This window comes from Hypanus sabinus, chromosome 18 (assembly GCF_030144855.1).
Source record: "Hypanus sabinus isolate sHypSab1 chromosome 18, sHypSab1.hap1, whole genome shotgun sequence".
NCBI lineage: Eukaryota > Metazoa > Chordata > Chondrichthyes > Myliobatiformes > Dasyatidae > Hypanus > Hypanus sabinus.
Window position 1 is genome coordinate 19,948,096 of NC_082723.1, and position 21,415 is coordinate 19,969,510.

The 21,415-nt window shown below is 43.6% G+C and overlaps 1 protein-coding gene across 1 annotated transcript in view; it reads left to right on the forward strand.

Moving 5' to 3' along the window:
* LOC132407388 (tetratricopeptide repeat protein 16-like) overlaps window positions 1-21,415 on the forward strand; it is a 45,998-nt gene that overhangs the window by 17,457 nt on the left and 7,126 nt on the right. The window contains exons 6-12 of the mRNA XM_059993803.1: window positions 4,283-4,383; window positions 5,620-5,749; window positions 7,584-7,798; window positions 11,455-11,702; window positions 14,944-15,085; window positions 16,766-16,931; window positions 20,563-20,705. Of these exons, the coding sequence (XP_059849786.1) occupies window positions 4,283-4,383; window positions 5,620-5,749; window positions 7,584-7,798; window positions 11,455-11,702; window positions 14,944-15,085; window positions 16,766-16,931; window positions 20,563-20,705 (1,145 nt within the window). The remainder of the gene's footprint in view (window positions 1-4,282; window positions 4,384-5,619; window positions 5,750-7,583; window positions 7,799-11,454; window positions 11,703-14,943; window positions 15,086-16,765; window positions 16,932-20,562; window positions 20,706-21,415) is intronic.

Genomic DNA, 21,415 nt, shown 5'->3' on the forward strand with positions numbered 1-21,415 from the left:
ATGTTTTGTGGTGTAAGAAGGAAAATATTTTAATGCAATGTGTGGTTGTAATCTGGACAGAACTACCTGCTGTTGTGGCAGAGACAGGTTTCTCGGTGGCCTTCTAGAGGGAACTGGGTAAATGTGTGGTGAGGAAACATTTGCTAGGCTCCTGAGAAGGGAGCAAGGGAATAGAATTAATGGTCACGATAAGCTGTTTAATCTCCTTCTATGCTATAACCACTCTATGATTCTATGAGACTCCATAGGCTCCCAGAATCAGTCAGCTGATAATCTAGAAGATATTTGGAGGAAAGTTTAGGGGATGTCAGAAGTAATTTTTTTTTTACAGAGAGTAGTGGGTGTGTGGAATGCCCTGCCTAGGGTATTGGTACAAGGCAACTACTTTAAGAACATTTAAATAGGCACATGGACGATAGAAAAACAGAGGGCTATGCATGAGAAAAGGGTTAGATTGATCTTACTCTTAAAAGGTTGGCGCAATATTGTGGGCTGAAGGGCCTGTACTGTGCTGTAATGTTCTATATACTATGCTCTATGTTCTAGAACATTGGTGGGGGGCATAATCTCAGGATTTAGGGACATCCATTCGGAGCTGAGATTAAGAGAAATATCTTCACTCAAATTCTTAAGAGTCTATTGAGTTCTCTAAACTGAGGTTGAATATATTTAAGATTGATATTAATAATATGTCAAAGGTCATGGGGATTAGAAATCAAGATCAACCTTTTAAATGGTACCTCAATTTCAACATTTAAGAGAAGTTTGAATAGGTACATTGATGGTTGGGGAATGGAGGGCTATGGTCCCCGGTAGGCATAGACCAGATGGGCTGAAGGGCCTGTTTGTGTACTGTACTTTTCTATGACTCTTCATTGCATGGCATTGACTAGAACCATGGTGCAGCTGGTACAGCTCCAGTGATCTGGGTTCAGTCCTCATCTCTGGTGCTGTCTGTATGGAGTTTGCACATTCCCTTTTTGACTGCATACACTCCCTGGGGGTGCTCTGGGTTCCCTTCACATTGTGAAAAATGGTTTTTGGCAGGTTAATTGGCCACCGTAAATTACCCCTAGCATGCGGGTAGTGTTAAATCCATGAAAAACAGGTGATAATATCAGGACAATAAAATTGGATTGATGTAGGATTAATGGTGAGTATGGACTTGGAGGGTCATAGAGTCTGTTCTGTGCTTTTTGGCTGTGGTTCAATGTTCTTCCTGCTTCAGAATGGAATCAAATCCCCTTGCTGTCAAGTTACAAATGATCTCATATAAATTATCTACCATGAGATAAGAAAATACGAAGATAAAAGAAGATATGAGGTTGGTTTGGCAAATAAGGTGAAAGTAAATCCAAAAGGTTTCTACAGTTATATTAAAAGCAAGAGGATAGTGAAGGATAAAATTGACCCCTTAGAGAATCAGAGTGGTCAGCTATGTGTGGAGCCAAGGGAGATGAGAGAGATTTTGAACGATTTCTTCTCTTCGGTATTCACTAAGGAGAAGGATATTGAATTGTGTAAGGTGTGGGAAACAAGTAGGGAAGTTATGGAACCTATGACAATTAAAGAGGTGGAAGTACTGGCGCTTTTAAGAAATTTAAAAGTGGATAAATCTCCGGGTCCTGACAGGATATTCCCCAGGACCTTGAAGGAAGTTTGTGTAGAAATAGCAGGAGCTCTGACGGAGATCTTTAAGATGTCATTAGAAACGGGGATTGTGCCGGAGGATTGGCGTATTGCTCATGTGGTTCCATTGTTTAAAAAGGGTTCTAGAAGTAAGCCTAGCAATTATAGACCTGTCAGTTTAACATCAGTGGTGGGTAAATTAATGGAAAGTATTCTTAGAGATAGTATTAATAATTATCTGGATAGACAGGATCTGATTAGGAGTAGCCAGCATGGATTTGTGCGTGGAAGGTCATGTTTGACAAACCTTATTGAATTTTTTGAAGAAGTTACGAGGAATGTTGACGAGGGTAAGGCAGTGGATGTAGTCTATATGGACTTCAGCAAAGCCTTTGACAAAGTTCCACATGGAAGGTTAGTTAAGAAGGTTCAGTCGTTAGGTATTAATGCTGGAGTAATAAAATGGATTCAACAGTGGCTAAATGGGAGATGCCAGAGAGTAGTGGTGGATAATTGTTTATCGGGATGGAGGCCAGTGCCTCAGGGAGGGGTGCCTCAGGGATCTGTTTTGGGCCCAATGTTGTTTGTAATATACATAAATGATCTGGATGATGGGGTGGTAAATTGGATTAGTAAGTATGCCGATGATACTAAGGTAGGAGGTGTTGTGGATAATGAGGTGGGTTTTCAAAGCTTGCAGGGAGATTTATGCCAGTTAGAAGAATGGGCTGAACGTTGGCAGATGGAGTTTAATGCTGAGAAGTGTGAGGTTCTACATTTTGGCAGGAATCATCCAAATAGAACATACAGGGTAAATGGTAGGGCATTGAGGAATGCAGAGGAACAGAGAGATCTAGGAATAACAGTGCATAGTTCCCTGAAGGTGGAGTCTCATGTAGATAGGGTGGTGAAGAAGGCTTTTGGAACGCTGGCCTTTATAAATCAAAGCATTGAGTACAGAAATTGGAATGTAATGTTAAAATTGTACAAGGCATTGGTAAGGCCAAATTTGGAATATTGTGTGCAGTTCTGGTCACCGAATTATAGGAAAGATATCAATAAATTAGAGAGAGTGCAGAGACGATTTACTAGGATGTTACCTGGGTTTCAGCACTTAAGTTACAGAGAAAGGTTGAACAAGTTAGGTCTCTATTCATTGGAGCATAGAAGGTTGAGGGGGGGATTTGATTGAGGCATTTAAAATTTTGAGAGGGATAGATAGAGTTGACGTGAATAGGCTGTTTCCATTGAGAGTAGGGGAGATTCAAATGAGAGGACATGATTTGAGAGTTAGGGGGTAAAAGTTTAAGGGAAATACGAGGGGGTATTTCTTTACTCAGAGAGTGATAGGTGTGTGGAATGAGCTTCCTGTAGAAGTAGTAGAGGCCAGTTCAGTTGTGTCATTTAAGGTAAAATTAGATAGGTATATGGACAGGAAAGGAGTGGAGGGTTATGGGCTGAGTACGGGAAGGTGGGACTAGGTGAGATTAAGAGTTCGGCACGGACTAGGAGGGCCGAGATGGCCTGTTTCCGTGCTGTGATTGTTATATGGTTATAAAATTTGATGGCTTTGTACCTGTACTCATGGAGATTAGAAGAATGAGGGCACCTCATTGAAACATTGAATATTGAAAGGCAGAGACACTGAGTGGACATGGATAGGATGTTTCCTATAGTGGGAAAGTGAAGGACAGAGGGCACAGCCATAGAATAAAGGATATCCATTTAGAATGGAGATGAGGAGGAATTTCTTCAACCAAAGGGTGGTGAATCTGTGGAATTCATTACCACAGATGGCTGTGGAGGCCAAGTCATTGGGTATACTTAAAGCAGAAGTTGATAGGTTCTTGATTGGTAAGGCTGGCAAAGGCAGGAGAATGGGGTTGGGAGGGAAGTTAAATCAGCCATGATCAAACAGTGGAGCAGACTGGCCTAATTCAGCTCTGTTGGTCTGAAGTTAAGATTTGCACCATTAACAGAATGATATTACAACTGGGCATTCTACCTCATACTTGTGATTTTAGTTGATGAAATGGCAGGATGCAGACATGCACAGTGCACAGTAGTGTAATAGTTAGTACAAAGCTTTACAGCGCCAGCTGTAAGATTGGAGTTCGATTCCCGCCACTGTCTATGTGAGGGGTTTCTATGTTCTCCCTATGACTGCATGGATTTCCTCTGAGTGTTCTGTTTTCCTCCCATGTTCCAAAGACATATGGTTAGGTTATAGGGTTAGGGTTATGTCCTAGGGTTATAGGCTATAAGGTTAAATCAACACGTACAAACAAGCTGGATGAACTCAGCATCCATTGAAATGAGCAGTCAACGTTTCGGGCCGAGACCCTTCGTCAGCATCTACAGTGTACTTTGTGTGGGCTATAAGCTTGGTTGTGGACGTGCTATGTTGGCACTGCAGGTGTGGTGGCGCTAGTGAGCTGCTCAGAACTGTCCTTGCTGATTTGATTTGATGCAACCTTGCATTTCACTGTGCATTTTGATGTAGATGTAACAAGGTTAATCTTTAAAGTGATCACATCATTGACCGTAGGGATTAAACACTGAAGAAAGTGCATGGCATTCTGTCCATTTTATTGTGCAAGCATCACAGTCCATGCAAGTCCATGAGCACTGACTTCCTTTTCTTGCTCTTAAGGGTCAATACCTGTTTGAAGTCAAAATGTACGGCGAGGCCTTGGAAATTTTTGCACTGGCTTCAGAACTGAGACCTGCAAATCAACATTACCACATGCGAAGGTGATTCATTGTCTTGATATTGTTCCCTTAATCAGGCTTAAGGCCAGTCTTGGTCAAAAGTCATAATGATATTATCTGGGCACGATATAGAATCTGATGAGCTTAGTCATCATAAATCTTACAGCTTTAGATGCAGCCGTTTGCATTTGCCAGGGTGTTCCCAACATTTTTTTATGCCATGCACCAATACCATTAAAGCAAGGGGTCCATATTCTTTTTAGACAAATATGACTTTATATTTTGATAGATTAGCAAATCATGGAAAGAAATGTGAAAGACAAAGGACTGTTATTTCTTTCCTGTTTGGATGAAAATAATAGCCAGTTTTCTTCATGTTCTGGTGTGCGTACTTCTAAAGCAGCAACTACGGCGATCCTCTGTGGCTTTGCTGTGTGCAACCAACAAGACCGGAAAGCTGTGGTTAGTCCTGCCAAGCCAGCATTTGATGGCCATGTCTTACTGCCCAGGAACTGTGATTGCTGAGGCTAGATAAGTGTCTAGGATGTTGCATGTAATGTATGCTAATCTGTTGTGGATTTGCTTGGACTGAGATATAACAATGTTTGGGATTCTCTGCACAATTCCCCAAAGCTTACTACCATTGTAGAAATGCCATATTCCTCACATTGCAAGTGTGTCCTTAAAACACACAATATCGTCTTAATAATCTACTTCTGAACTTGCATGTCTTCTTCCTGTGAGAGGAAATCTTCACCATGAGGCCCTGTAACTTAGACTGTAATTGAAAAACACTTAATAACCTTGGCTGGCAAAGATATATCAACTTTGGTTTTAAATAAATCTATTGAACTATAAAGCAACACACCCACAGTGCTGGAGGAATACTGCAGACTGGGCAGCATCTATGGAAAAGAGAAGGACCGAGACCCTTCTTCAGGACTGAGAAGGAAGTGGGGAAGATGCCAGAATAAAAAGGGGAGGAGGGGGAAGAGGCTGGCTAGAAAGTGAATTATTGAACTATTACCTATTGATCTGTGGGGCAGATATCCACACTTCTACCACCAAAAGGTCAGAGGTGACTGACCAAGAGTGAGCTGTTCACATCCTCAATCCTATTTGACCATCTACAACATACTAAATATGGTGGAATGTTATCCACAAACCTGGATGAGCCTGGCTCCAGGGCCGTCCATATTTAATGAGAGCCACTATTAAATTGTGGCAAAAATGAACAAAGGACATTAAATTAATGGTGAATGGGAAATTGTTTTCCAGTATTGCTACCCTGCTTGCATTGGGCAGGCTTGAAGATTGCCTCCATTATGTCACCAAGCAACTTGAGGTTGTGCCTTCCAATCCAGATCTCTACATCCTTCGGGCGAGACTGCAAGATCACTTTTCCAATGTAAGTGTAATGCGTTAATGGTTCATATAATTAGTCTTAGCGTTTTTCTGATATAACAGTTCTTTCTCATGGCACCCTAGTGTTGTTAGAAATTCATTGACCATCCAATATTGACTTCAAGAAGATAAAAGTGAGACGCTTTCATGAGCCCATCTAGTGAAAGCAGCCGTTTCCAGGAGTTAGATTGATTGTCTGTTGTAGGTGGGTGAGCTACCCCAGAATGAACGTATCAAGTCCCTTGTCTAGAGGTGATACCTCCCTGGATATCCCATACACCTTGCAGGATACAGAACCAGTAGCTAAAAGAGCGCGGACGCTTTCTGAGTCAAGATGTTTTGGAACTTGAAGATTGTGTTGTCCCCATATGTATCTAGCAAGGTTGACCCACAGATTTGGGAGGTGCTGCTGAAGTAGCCTATGTGAGTCATCAAGGCCATGCTCTCTTCTCACTACTATTCACTCACTACCACACCACCAGGTTCAGTAACAGTAACCCTGCAACCGTCAGCCTCCCAAACCATCTTACTCAACTTCACTCACCTCAACTCTGAACTGATTCTACAACCTACAAACTCACTTTCCCGGAGTCTTTACAACTCATGTTCTCAGTATTATTATTTGCCCAATGTGTCTTCTTTTGCACATTGGCTGCTTGTCTTTGCTTATGTCTAGTTTTCCATAAATTCTGCTGTGTTTTATTTCCTGTAAATGTCTGCAAGAAAATGAATCTCAAGTTAGTAAATCAAAACCGCAAAAGATTCTGCCAATGCTGGAAATCCAGAGTAAAACCCACAAAAGAGGAACTCATCAGGTCAGGCAGCATCTATGGAGAGGAATAAACAGTTGATGCTCTATGAAACCCTTCACCGGTCTGAAGTGTTGGCTGTTTACTCTTTTCCATAGATGCTGCCTAACCTGCTGAGTTCCTTCAGCATTTGGTATGTGTTACTCAAGATGCTATATGGTAACATCTATGTACTTTGATAAAATAGTTTAGTTTGGCTTTGAGTAACTGGAGGGCATTTGGTAGATGGTGTGCAGTATAGCCATAGTGTGCTAGTGATGGAGCTATGGTTACCAAGTTCTTGGCTGCTTGGTTGCAGCTGGCATCAAGTTTGGAGTTATTCTTGTCCAACCTGCAGGAAGTATGCTTTCACAACGCTGATGTACCATGCAGTCGGTGGAGCATTCTGAGGATGTCAGACCTTTGACCTGCAGCTGCTGGGAGAAGTGTAAAGTTCAATTAACCATGTAAAGTCTGATGGTGATATACTTTTGATAGCCAGTAGTATTAATGCCTATTGAGTCATGATAGACAAATGGAGTTAGGAACAAATGGAAAAGGCTGAGTAACCTATTTCTGCTGCTAATGTAATCCCCCTTGTTTGTCCTCAGCTTAGAGTCATAGAACCCAACAGCATATAAACAGGCCCTTTGGCCCCTCCAGTCCATGCCAAACTATTATGCTGCCTGTTCCCATCACCCGCCATATCCGTCCCATCCATGCACTTATCCAAATTACTCTTAAATCTAGGAATCGAACCTGCATCCACCACTTCTGGCGGCTCATTTCACATTCTCACCACCCCTGAGTGAAGAAGTTCCCCCTCACATTCCCTTAAACAGTTTCACCCTTCACTGTTAACCCATGACCTCTAGTTCCAGTTTCACCCAACCACAGTGAAAGTAGCCTGCTTGCATTTGCCCTCTCGATACCCCTCTCCCCTCATCTCCTGTGTTCCAGGGAATAAACAGATTGGGGGCTATGCCCTGTATTTTTTAATTGAATTCACACCAACGTTTATTATTTATTTTCTTCCTTCCCTATCAACAGGTAGTTAGTTGTTACCGGGACGTCAGTCATGCTTTGTCTCTGGATCCTTCGCACCCAGAGGCAGTTTCGTTAATGAGCACACTGATGCAGAGAGCAGAAGAGGCAAAGGCTCGGGCAGTGAACAAGGCGCTGGAAGGCAATATGAAAGGAGCATTCCATTGCATTAACAAAGCAATAGACAACAATCCCATTGAACTTGACTATTACATCTTCAGGTACAGTGAACAAACTGTAGATCAATCAAAATCAAAATGTTACAGCTTCTGGAAGTCCGAAGCGGAACAGAAAGTGGAAATATTGGTCGTGTGTCCAACTCTGTGTGAAGTTTCTTATCGACCCTGTTGTGTTTCACTGCACCTGTTATGAATGCCTGCAAGCAAATGAACCTGAGGGTAGTATACTGTGACAGGTAGTTGTTGCTATCGCTCCTTTCTGTGCCTTGTGGTGCATCAGGTGGCAACCTTGCTGTTTCTTTAGTACTTTTCTTTTTTTTTAATGAGGCGGAGTTGCTAGCTCGACGCTCACCCAGTATGAATGGAAAGCTGGCCAGATTCGAACCGGTGATCACTCGGATGCCACTTCACCACCAGCTTGCTGATTGTGATATATATGCACTTACTTCGAAATATTCAGTGTGGGGGGAAACTTCAGAGTTCCGGTTCTATATCAGAGTTCCGGTTCTGATGAAAGATTACCAACAAGAAATGGGTTCTCTCTGATCTACAAACTTATTTCCAGCATACAGAGTTGGTTGTGCATGTTTACAAGTTTAAACAATAAGCTATGATATGAACATTATTATGATATGAAGAGGATTGGGAGGAGGAGATTGTTTTTCTCAAACTTGCCCTGCCATTCAATGGTATCATTAATGACCAATTAATCTACTAACCATACATCTTTGCACTGTGAGAAGAGACCAGAGACTCAAAGGAAATCCATGCATTCAAGGGGAGAACATACAAACGGCGCCATAATTGAACTCGGAACTCTGACACCCCAATCCCTAATAGCTTCGTGCTAACCGCTACATTACCACCGTGTTCTTGTATTCCCTATTCTAGATTTGTGGTTTCACTCCATTTCAAATCCTTTTCAGCATTGTAACTGCCTCAGTCATGCCGTCTGTGGTAAAGATAAAGATTAGCTTTATTTATCACATGTATACCTGAAAATTATAGCAAAATGGGTCATTTTGCATCAAATTAAACCAGTGGGGATTGTGCTGGGGGTAGCCAACATAGCCTGCCCACAACTCCCTAGCCCTAACCCGTACCCATTTGGAGCACCGGGAGGGGACCCACACGGTCACGGTGAGAACCTATAAACTCCTGGCAGAGACTGGTGGGAATTAAATCCCAATCTTACATCTGTAATAGCATCACACCTACCACGCTGCCTGGGAGAATGCAAGATAAGTTAAAGCAATCTGTCCTCAGGACTTAGTGCTCTGTTATTAATGGTCCTTTGGAATCTCCTTGAGACACAAAGCCCAGAACTGAATGTAATAGATTTTAAGCAAGGTCTGCACAATTGAATAATACTTTCCTATTTTTAATTTACCCCCGGTGCCCGCTCTTCGGTAGAAATAAAGCCTAACACCTCATTAGTCTTTTTGAAAGCTCTGCACTTGTCACCTCGTGTTGAATGATTTCTGTTCTCAGATTCACAAATCATTTTTGCTCCTCTACAGTTCTCATTCTCTCTGTAATTACTTCAACAACCTTCCCGTTCTCAGTAATTAATATTGATTGATTAAATAATAATTGGTCAGAATTTTAAGCGGGGGTTGTGAATGGGGTAAGAGGTGTTGCAGTAACTGTCTATCTTCCCTGTTGATTGAAAGTCGCTCCCCCGTGCTAGCTAGTGTTTGGTCTGTTAGCTGCTGTTCAGCTGATGACATCACAGTGCCCGTAGAGTATAAATCTAGTCCACTAAAAGCGTGTGGTCACTTTTGCTCACTGGGCCAACATGGACCAGGTTACAGAAGGCGCCATGGAAACAGTAAACAGTGGAGGCGTGCTGCAGTAAAGAGGCCTGGGTGCACAGTTTAGATAAGTATTTGTAACCGTGTGTAACTTGAAGGGTTTACTGAATGTTTAGTGTCTGTCTTGTCCTGTAACTTACTTGCCGATAGTGAGTGCCTTCACTCCCCACTCACCGAACCTGCAAACCTGATTTCACATGCTTCTTGTGGCCTACTGAAAGAGCAGTGGTATAAAGCACAGATTCGGTCAGAGATAGTGACCCTTCCTCACCCATTCAACAGTGGATCATTGAATGATGTACATTCACTCGGTGGCCACTTTATTAGCTACCTCCTGTACCTAATGGAGTGGTCACTGAGTGTATGGTCGTGGTCTTCTGCTGTTGTAGCCCATCCACTTCAAGGTTCGATGAGTTCTGCATTCAGAGATGCTCTTCTGCACACCACTGTTGTAACGTGTGGCTATTTGAGTTACTGTCACCTTCCTGTCAGCTTGAACCAGTCTGGCCATTCTCCTCTGACCTCTCTCATCAATAAGGTGTTTTCACCCACAGTACTACCACTTGATTTTTTTTCATTTTCACACCATTCTCTATAAACTCTAGAGACTGTGGTATGTAAAAATTCCAGGGGATCAGCACTTTCTGAGACACTCAAGTCACCCCATCTGGCACCAACAATCATTCCACAGTCAAAGTCATTTAGATCACATTTCTTCCCCATTCTGATGTTTGGTCTGAACAACAACTGAACCTCTTGACCTTGCCTTCATGCTTTTATGCCCTGATTGCTGCCATCTGATTGGCTGTTAGGATATTTGCATTAATGAGCAGGTGTACCAGTGTACCTGATTACTGGCCACCGAGTGTACGTTATCACTCAGACTATTGTCTGTAAAGGACTTGCAGGTTTGTCAGTGATTGGTGCTATTTGCCACCCACGGGGAACAAGCCTTAACACAGTCAACCGAGGTCAGACTTTCACCACCTTATCATCAGCTGAAAGGTTAATGCTGTTCTCTCTCCTCAGATGTCACCTGACCTCAGTACTTCCAGAACTTTAACCCTTTTACTTGTAGCGATGTGTTTTTGTAACTTTACGACCTTCCTAACTTAGTAGGAATTGTTGGAGTAGAGTACTATAGTGAATTTTGCAATGACACTCTGATGGGAATTGAGTTTACGCAGCCAAGGATCGTTTAACGTTGAACTGGGGTGCACTGTAGTTTAATGGTTAATGTAACCATGAGACATGGGAGCAGAATTAGGCCATTTAGCTCATTGAGTCTGCTCCACCATTCATTCCATCATGGCTGAATTATTATCCCTCTCAATCCATTCTCCTGCCTTATCTCTGTAACCTTCGATGTCCTTACTACACAAGACCTATCAACCTCCACTTTAAATAGACCCTGTGAGTTGGCGTCCACAGCCGTGTTGCTGTGACATCACTGGTGGCCCGCCCCTATCCGAAAGGAGTTTGTACGTTCTACCCATGACTGCATTGCTTTGCATTGGATGATCCGGTGCCTCCCCACCTCCCAAAGACATAGTGCAATTGGGTGGTGTGGGCTTGTTAGGCCAGATGGATCTGTTACTATGCCTTTTCTCCAAATTAAAAAATAAATAAACTCCTTTTTGTGCTGTATAACTCTATGACTAACACAGGGAGGGGAGAGATTACAAATCCTATTCCCATACTAAATGTACAAACTCTTTTTTTGAAGCTTTATTCTTTTAAACCAGGGGTTCCCAACCTGGGATCCATGGACCCCTCAGTTAACAGTAAGGGTCCATGGCTGAAACAGGTAGTTGGGGACCCCTGTTCTAAACTATAACCCTATCACTGCAAATGTCATAATTCCACCCCGTGTTCAACCTACAGGGGGACCCTATATAGAAGGGTCAAGAATTTTAATGCAGCCATTGATGACTACCTCCACGTCTTGGATAAGGTAAACAACATGAAGGAAAGTGAGACCTACCTGGAGACCCAGAGGCAACTCCTTTTGACCTACAATGACTTCGCTGTGCACTGCTACCACAAAGGATTCTATGAGGAGGCAATCCTCCTCCTGAACCAGAGCATTAAGGAAGAGAAGCAGGAAAAAGGGCTGTACATCAACCGTGGGGGTAAGTGCAATTTCTTCCGTCATATAACGTCAGCTGACGTTCGTGGTAAGGGAGGATGTTTGAGACTGTAATGGTCCAATGGACTGCTTCAGAATGTATCAGCCCGTGCAAATGAGAACTGGGGCTTTCAGTCGTCAAAGTCATAAAGTTGTGGCTTTACAGCCAGACCTGCTATTCTACCGCTCACTTACCAACCCACTGTCCCAGGAGGAACATGCAAACTCCACACAGAGAGCACCAAAGGTCAGGACTGAAGCAAGAGTGCTGAAGTTGTGAGGCAGGGGCTCCCACAGCTGTACTGATCTGCCCCCTTTGACTTCAGGACTGGAAAGGAAGGAGAGCGATGCCAGAATAAAAAATGTATGGGGGAGTGGGAGGGGAAGAAGAAGGGCTAGAAGGTGATAGGTGAAGACAGATGGGTGGGAAGAGTAAAGGGCTGGAGAGGGATCTGATAGGAGAGGAGAGTGGACTACAGGAGAAAGGGAACGAGGAGGGGCACGAGGGGGAGGTGATGAGCAAGTGAGAAGAGACAAGACGTTTAATCACACCTTTGTAATTGTGTTGGGTTGCCAATGCAAGTCCTTCCCATACTCTTCATAATCAGCAGGACCAGAATGATAAAAGGTCATTGATGTGAACAAATGGCCTTTCAAGCATCACAGATGCTGCCTGACCTGCTGTGTATTTCTTCATTTCCAGCGTCTGCAGTGTTATATTTCTGCTCCTTCTAATTAGTTTCTAGAAATAACAGAATGCAAGCACCAATTCAGTCAAAACGTCAGTTTGTCACTTTCTGTTCTATCAGTACCTTTCAAAGACAAAAAACATCATGCCTGATATCTCAAAGCTGTTGCTGCACAGATGAAAACAATTTTGCCACAGTGGTTTGTTCTATGACAGTGCAGAACAGCTTACACAAAAATACAAAGGGAAATATTTTAGACAGACATACAATTACTGCCTGAACCATAGAAAAGGGCAGGAAGTTTTTCTTGAATTCCCTTTAATCTATTCAAAGTCCACCTGAATTTTATTTATGACACCCTTAACTTGTGCATTAAAAGCAGGTACAGAGTTAGACATCAAGCTTCAGCCACTATTTGTTGCCAAACTTTTATTTCAGTTCCAGACTGAATTAATTTGCCTTTGGTTCCGCTAGTGACCGAACATCCATGTTATCTGTGATGGGCAGTGACAAAGAACCACATTCCTCGGTTTCTGTTCTGCAACCCAAGTACTAGTTGTTAAAAGCACCAGTGGGAGAGTCTCAAATGGGAATGTTTAATTAAAACAAACACTTAGTGGCCACTTTATTAGATGATCATTAATGCAAATATCTAATCAGCCAATCGTGGCAGCGACTCGATGCATAAAAGCATGCAGACATGGTCAAGAGGTTCAAGGGTTGTTCAGACCGAACATCAGAGTGGGGAAGAAATATGATCAAAGTGACTTTGACCGTGGAATGGATGTTGGTGCCAGATGGGGTGGTTTGAGTATCTTGGAAAGTGCTGATCTCTGGGATTTTCATGTACCTAGAGTTTACAAAGAATATGCAAAAAACAAAACAAAAGAAAACCATACAGTTTTGTGGATGAAAATGCCTTGTTAATGAGAGAGATCAGAAGAGAGTGGCCACACTGGTTCAAGCTGACAGGAAATCAACAGTAACTCAGTTAATCATGCATAACAGCAATGGGGTGCAGAAGGGCATCTCTGAATGCACAACAGCTAAACCAAGATTAAAGAGTCACCCTTCACTTCTTCGTGGTAGTGACTGCTCATTAGTCTCTGGTAACACAGTGTAACTGTGAAGCACTGAGTTAGGTAAGTTATTGTCTCATGTACCAGGGTTTAATGAAAAGCTTTATGTGCCATCTGTACATAACAATAGTGCATTGAGGCAGTACAAGGGAAAGCAATTAAACACAGTGCAAGCAGAGAATAAGGCACAAGATCATGATTGTGAAGGTAAGAGTGCATCCTTATCATACCAGGGAACCATTCAATGGTTTTATAACAGTGGGGCAGAAGCTGCCCTTGGGTTTGGTGGTATGTGGCTTCAGGAGCAGAATCAGATTTAATATCACCTGCATTTGTCATAAAATTTGTTGACTTTGCAGCAGCAGTACAATGCAAAGTGTAATAAGAGAAAAACTGTGAATTTCAATAAATACATATACACACACGCCCATACATATACACTGAATAGTTGAATTAATTAAGTAGTGCATCAATAGAAATAAAAAGGTAGCAAGGTGGTGTTCAATGTCCATTCAGAAATCAGATGGCAGAGGGGAAGAAGCTGTTCCTGACTCGTTGAGTGAGTGCCTTCAGGCTTCTGTACCTCCTCCCTGATGGTGGCAATGAGAAGAGGGCACATCCTGGATGATGGGTGTCCTTAATAATGGACATTGCTCCTTGAAGATGTCCTGGATACTACGGAGGCCAGTGCTCATGATGGAGCTGACTGAGTTTACAACTCTCTGCAGCTTATTTCAATCCTGTGCAGCAGCACCCCCCCCCCCCCCAATACCAAGTGGTGATGCAGCCTGTTAAAATGCTCTCCATGGTACATCTGTAAAAATTTGGCTTTTGTATCTTCCGTCTGATGGGAAAGAGGAAGCAAGAGAACATTGTGTGTTGTAAATAGAGTTGCTGCCTGACCGCTCTCGTGACCCAGGTTCAACCCTGTCCCCAGGTGCTAAGTTTCTTGGGGCATCATGGTAGCAAGCAGTTAGGGGAACGTGGTTCCAGCACCAGATACCCTGGAATTCCCAGTGCCATCTGCCAGGAGTTTGTACGCTCTCTCTGTAACCGTGTGGTTTTCCCCTGGGCTCTCCAGATTCCTCCCACAAGATGTAGGTTGAAAGTTCAAACGGGTGTAATTGGGCATTGGGCTCTTTGGACCAGAAGAGCCCATTACTGTACTCTATCTCTAGAATACTAACATCCACGTATCACCGGTCATAAATCTCTAGTAACCACAGATAGTGTCACATTGATATCATCAGTGCTTTTCCTTCCTTATCGGCTAATATTAATCATAGTCACTAAGAGGAGACTTAAGTTGTTTTCTCCCCACAAATTATTCAAAATGTATTCGACTAACCGTTAAATAGAGTGAGTCCATCTTCGTTAGTAATGTAAAGGATTTTTAAAAATGCATTTTAAAAGAAGTTATTACTCGATCACGTCAGACTACTTTGCTCAATGAGGCATCTGGTTCACTGTGCTTCAGATTGCTTCCTCAGGCAATGTAATCTGGATTTTGCATTGCTGGACTATGAGCAAGCTCAGGAAGTCGACCCTGAGGACTGGCGCATACAAATTCGGATTGCGGCAGTAAATAACGAGAAGGGCCTGCTCAGTCATCAGAATAGGTAAGGTGTTCAGGATTCGAGACTGTTCATTGTCATTCTTCAGAACACAAGTGTAAAGGGGAAAAAATGGTTGTTACTCCAGATCCGATGCAGCATTAAAAAAAAAAGCACAACAAGCATAAAGAACTGAATAATAAAAAACAAAAAAGGGCATAACTGAAGTTTGCAATTGTGAGGATACCGTCCAGTCACTTATTCTGTAGAGGGCTGATGATACTGTACAGCTCTCCCAGTGTGTCCTTGGTGTTAGCACTCAGAGTGGGGGGGGAGGGGGGGAGATGTAGACAGTGATGATGAACACTACAGTAAATTCCCTGAGCAAACAAAGTGGCCGGTGTTCAACCGCATGGGGTTCAGTTGCCGCAGAGTAGCGACTGGCACTAAGGGAGAGTCCACGCTCCAACCCTTGTCGAGCTGCACACAGAGTCTGCCTCCTCTCGCTTTCCCTGACTGTTGATGGCTCTGGCACTTGGGCAACAGGGTGACATGGAGCTCCTGAGACAAATACGCCATTTTAACCTCCTTGTAATGTAGATCTCTCAGTAATGGACAGCAGTGCCCAGTCATTGTAGCTTGGAGGGACATTTTCAGGTGGGATGATATCTGCAATTGGGAAAGAGCCCATGCGGCCCAACAAGCCTATGCCAGCTCTCAGAGCACCCCATCAATCCCATTTCCCCAACAGTCCCAAAGACTTTCCCCAGATTTGACCACTCACCTACACCAGGGGGCAGTGTACAGTTGCCCAAGAGCAGAGGAATTCCACGTGCTGACAATGCAAACTCCACACAGACAGCAACTCAGGTCAGGATTTGTTAGAGCTCTGAGGAAGCAGCTCCATACTAGGCTGCTCTCAGTAAATCTGCTTTTTTGTTTTAACAAAATAGCCATGTTGGTTGAAGAATAACTGTGACGTGGATGTAAAAGATCCTGCTTTTCCTCCAAAACATTAGCACAGAATCCTTTACATCCACTTCAGAGAGCACGCCCAGCCTCAGTTTTGACTCTTGATTTGGGAAGCAGTAGTGTAACGCTGTCGCAACCCCAGCAAACTAGATTCATTTCCATCCCCGTCTGTAAAGTTTGTACATTCACCCCGTAACTGCACGAGTTTCCTCCTACTGTCCAAGGACATATGCCTACGGGTTAATTGTTCACATGGGTGCAACTGGGCAGCGTGGGCGCATTAGGCCGGAAGGCCTGTTGCTGTGCTGTATCTCGAAATAAAGCAAAGTGAGCTTCCCAGCCGATAGATGGCACCTGTGACAGTGCTGCACTCCCTCAACACCACACTGGCACATCGAGCTAAGCAAAATACCCTGCAGTGGGATTTGAAACCACCCACTCATCACTCTGAGGTAGAAGAGCTCGCTATGGAAAAACAGCTGACTTTGGAGTAGGAAGAAACAGTAAAAAGACTTTGGAAGAGTTGAGGTCCCACTTCTAGGAATGCGACAGCCTCACGGTGCACTCACAGCAGAAAACCAGAAACAATTAGATCTGCCCACATCACTGAGAAACTACAAACTGTGCTGACTAAAATCACATGCTTGAACTGGTGCTCTAGTCCCCCACTTTCTCACTGACAAGTGTTTCATTGTGTGTGAGAATGAGAATGGCTGATCGGGCGTCTTCAACGGTTAAATTGATTCGATTTTCCCTTTATTTACTTCGGGCCAGGAATTACCAGGAAGCCGAGGAGCGATTTACAACTGCCATTGAAGGCAATCCGTGCATGTCCCAGTACTACCTCAACAGGGCAAAAACTCGCCAGATACTGAGGCATGTCACTGGTTCACAAGAAGATGCGGTCACATCATTATTGTTGGACATAAGAAACAAACAGGTAAGAATTCAGGTTGGATCTATTACAGACAAGAGAAAATCTGCATATGCTGGAAATCCAAGCAACACACTCAAAATGCTGGACCTGCCAAAGGGTCTCGGCCTGTGACGTTGACTGTACATTTTTCCCATAGACGCTGCCTGGCCTGCTGAGTTCCTCCAGCATTTTGTGTGTGTTGCCCAAATCTATTACATCCCATTTTTCTAAATCATATCATTAATTAGCTTGTTAACATTGCCTCGGGTATCTCTTTGTGATTAAGCAGCGCCTTTCATGGCTTGAGGATGTCCCCAAAGCTCCTGACAGCCAACAAAGTGAGGAGTGGGATGTGCAGCAGCCGATCTGTGTGAGCCTCAGTATGGTAGTCAGCAGATAATTTGCTTCTTTCATGATTGAGGAATAAGTATTACCACAGTACATCAGGAGAGCTTCCCTCTCTTCGAGTGTCCTCAGCTTCAAATCATCCCAAAGGGGAAGTTAGAGGCCTGATGTCTGCAAATCCACGGGAGGCTGTAGGCTGTCCTGGGGTCAGAGGCCTGATGTCTGCAAATCCACAGGAGGCTGTCCTGGGGTCAGAGGCCTAATGTCTGCAAATCCACTGGAGGCTGTAGGCTGTCCTGGGGTCAGAGGCCTGATGTCTGCAAATCCACAGGAGGCTGTCCTGGGGTCAGAGGCCTGATGTCTGCAAATCCACTGGAGGCTGTAGGCTGTCCTGGGGTCAGAGGCCTGATATCTGCAAATCCACTGGAAGCTGTCCTGGGGTCAGAGGCCTGATGTCTGCAAATCCACGGGAGGCTGTAGGCTGTCCTGGGGTCAGAGGCCTGATGTCTGCAAATCCACGGGAGGCTGTAGGCTGTCCTGGGGTCAGAGGCCTGATGTCTGCAAATCCACGGGAGGCTGTAGGCTGTCCTGGGGTCAGAGGCCTGATGTCTGCAAATCCACTGGAGGCTGTAGGCTGCCCTGGGGTCAGAGGCCTGATGTCTGCAAATCCACTGGAGGCTGTAGGCTCACCTGGGGTCAGAGGACTGTACGTTTGTGTGTGAGTGGGTAGGAAGGAGGGAGGAAAGGGGCTTGCTTTGCTGCTGTTCATTGTTGAGTTGTTGTTCTGCTGAACGTGGCAGACGTGGCATAGGAATGAGTGGCGACACTTGCTGGCTGTCCCCAGCACATCCTTGGGCTATGTCAGTTGTTAACACCATGCATTTCACTGAATGCTTTGATGTACATGTGAAAAATAAATAAATCTGAATCGGTTCAGAGCTCCAGCCTACAAATGGACCATGGTATGGACTCACAGTGGTCAGTCCAGTGTCTTACTGACGAGGTGTACGCTCCTGAGTGTTCCCCAGCCTCAGCCAGACAGTAGACTGCAGACCCACGTGTATAGTGTTGGCATCCTTATTTAAGATGCAAAAGTGTTGAAAGCAATTCAGAAGCTGGGTTACTGGACTGATCTCTGGAATGGACAAGTTGTGGTATGAGTTTCAGACTAGCCACATCAGCTGGCAGCATGTGCCATAGCAGTTAGTCTAACGCTTTACAGCGCCAACAACTGGGATCTGGGTTCAATTCCTGACGCTGTCTGTAAGGTGTTTGTACGTTCTCCCCATGACTACATGGGTTTCCTCCAGGTGCTCCAGTTTCCTCCCACAGTCCAAAGCCGAAATGATAAAGGTTAGTAAATTGTGGGCCATCTATGTTGGTGCTGGAAGCACGGTTGTACTTGCAGGCTGCCCCCAGCACATCCTCAGCCTGTGAAAACGACTTTCACTGGATGCTTCAATGTACTGTACATGTGACAAATAAAGTTAATCTGATTTGTTGTCTGCAGTTGCAGTATAATGCAATACATAATAATAGAAAAAACTCATGAAGAGTATGTGTGTGTATATAAAATTAAATAAGTAGTGCAAAAATAAAGATAAAAATGTAGTGAGGTAGTGCTTGTGAATTCAATGCCCACTCAGAAATTGGATGACTGAGGGCAAATGAATCTGAATCTGACTCTTAAAATAAAATAAAGAAATATAAATGCCAACCCAGCACTACCACATCCCAAGTCTGTCAGATAGATAGGGGAGAGTATCCTAACTAGTTGTATCACAGCCTAGTATGGAAAAGGCTACAGAAAATGGTGGATACGACTCAAGCAAAGCCTTCCTCAACATTAAGTACATTTATATGGCGTGCTGAGAGCTGTTCCGTTATTGAAGACCCCGCCATCCAGCCCATGCCAACTTCTCAGTACTGCTATCAGGCAGGAGGTACAGGTCCCACACCACCAGACTAAGGAAGAGTCATTACCCTACAACCATCAGGCTCCTGAACGTGTGTGGATAACTTCAATCACCATTACTCTAAACGAATTTCTATGAAAGATGTGGTGGGCTCCACATTGGCCTCAGAATCCATCTCAGAACCTAAAATACACTTATACACTTCTTGGAATTCATTAATATCTAATTAAAATGCCAAAAATGCAAATTATAAATTATTTACTATGTTTTTAAAAGCTAGTAGGAGTTGCGCGTGTTTCAATGACGTCATCTCTCATTCTTCTAAAATCTAAATAGAGGCCAAGCCTATTCAGGCTCTCCTTAGGTGACAGACTTAACATCCCAGGAACTAGTCTGGTGAATCTGCTCTATATTCCCTTTAGATTCTGATTTATTTATCACATGTACGTTGAAAGATAAGATGAAATTGGTAACTTGCGTTAACAACTGACACACACTCGCTGGAGGCAAGTGTCCCCACACATTCCAGTGCCAACATAGCATACCCGCAATGCTCACTAGAACAACACACAACAAAATGCAAGTTCAAGTTCAGGCTTAATTGTCTTTCAACCATGAAAACCTCTGAATACAGCCGAACGAAATAGCGTTACTCTGGGGCCAAGGTGCAAACCATAATACCAAAGGCCATGCACAGCACAAGTCACATATGGCACATATAAGATGGCAGCACAAATATCAGTGAAGTGCAGTCATACAAAAAATACAGTCCCAGACCTTGAGTCCATGAATATTGCAGCAGTGTGTAAGACCTAGCAAGCAAAAAAAAATAGAAGAACAAGATAAGCCCCTTTCCTCTTTTGCACCATCCCTCCCCCCACCCACACATAACTTCAGGATAGGCCTCTGGGCCTCCAGGCTTTAATTTCTGCTCACCCTCAGGCTTCGATCTTTGGTATCGACCATCACCCCTGCTGCTGGACTATGGTAAATGTATGCAGATTTATGTAGGAAGATCAAAATTGTTCCTTTATTTGAATCTATCCCAGTTAAGACCATTAGGAACAGTATTGGGCCATTTGGCCCATCAATTCTGCTCTGTCATTCCATCATGGCTGATTTAGTAAGCCTCTTAATTCCATTCTCCTGCCTTCTACCTGTAACCTTTGACACCCTTACTAATTAAGAACCCATCAACCTCTGCTTTAAAAATACCCAATGACTTAGCCTCCACAGCTGTATGTGGCAATGAATTCAACGGATTCACCAGCCTATGGCTAAATAAATTCCTATTCATCTTTGTGGGACATCTCTGTATTCTGAGGCTGTGCCCTCTGACCTAGTGAGGTTCTAGCAGTAAGTGGATTAATTCCTCTCTAATATCTTCCCTTTAGATTATTCCTCTTCTGACACACCTGTTCCCTGGAAAATCCATCGATGAGATTATGGCCAGTAAGATTATGGAATCTGCGAGATTGAAGTTAAATACGAGCCTCCAAACAGCGGCAGCTTTAATCTCAAAGGTGCTTCAGCAGAGGTAACGTACTGGGTTCAAGGTAGTTTCTTAAAAGTGGCGTTGCAGGTAAATAGGGTCATAAAGAGAGCTTTTGGTATGTCAGTTTTCATATTGAGTGCAGCAGCTGGGATGTTGATGTTCGAAAGTTCAAAGGTACAATTTAATGTCAGGGAAATGTATACAATATACATCCTGAAATGCTTTTTCTTTGCAACCATCCACAAAGACAAAGGAGTGACCCCAAAGAATGAGCGGCAGTTAAATGTTAGAACCCCAAAGTGAGGAGACTGGTGCCCATGATGGAGCTGACTGTGTTTGCAATTTTCTGCAGCTTTTTCTTAATCCTGCACAGAGAGCGTAGCCCCCCCCCCCACCCCCATACCAGACTGCGATGCAACTATTTCAAAAGGTAGTTGGGATTGGGCAGGTTGGCAAGGTAGAGATGGGCCCGTTTCAGTGTTTGGCTCTATAACTCTACAAGTACATTGATGTCATTTCAAAGTTCCAGGTATGTACTTGTGTTCCTGTGGTCTGTCAGTCATTGTTACAGTCTCCTTTTAAATTAATTCCTCTACATTCTCAAAGTTAAGAACCTTCTCGTCCTTTCCATTTCTTTACTCACCCTGCAATCTTCCACATTTTGTAAACCTGGGCTGATTTCCAGTGTCACCCGGCACAATAGCCCATGCTGCAGTGTTCTCATGAAAGAAACTGAAAATCAAAAAAAAAAT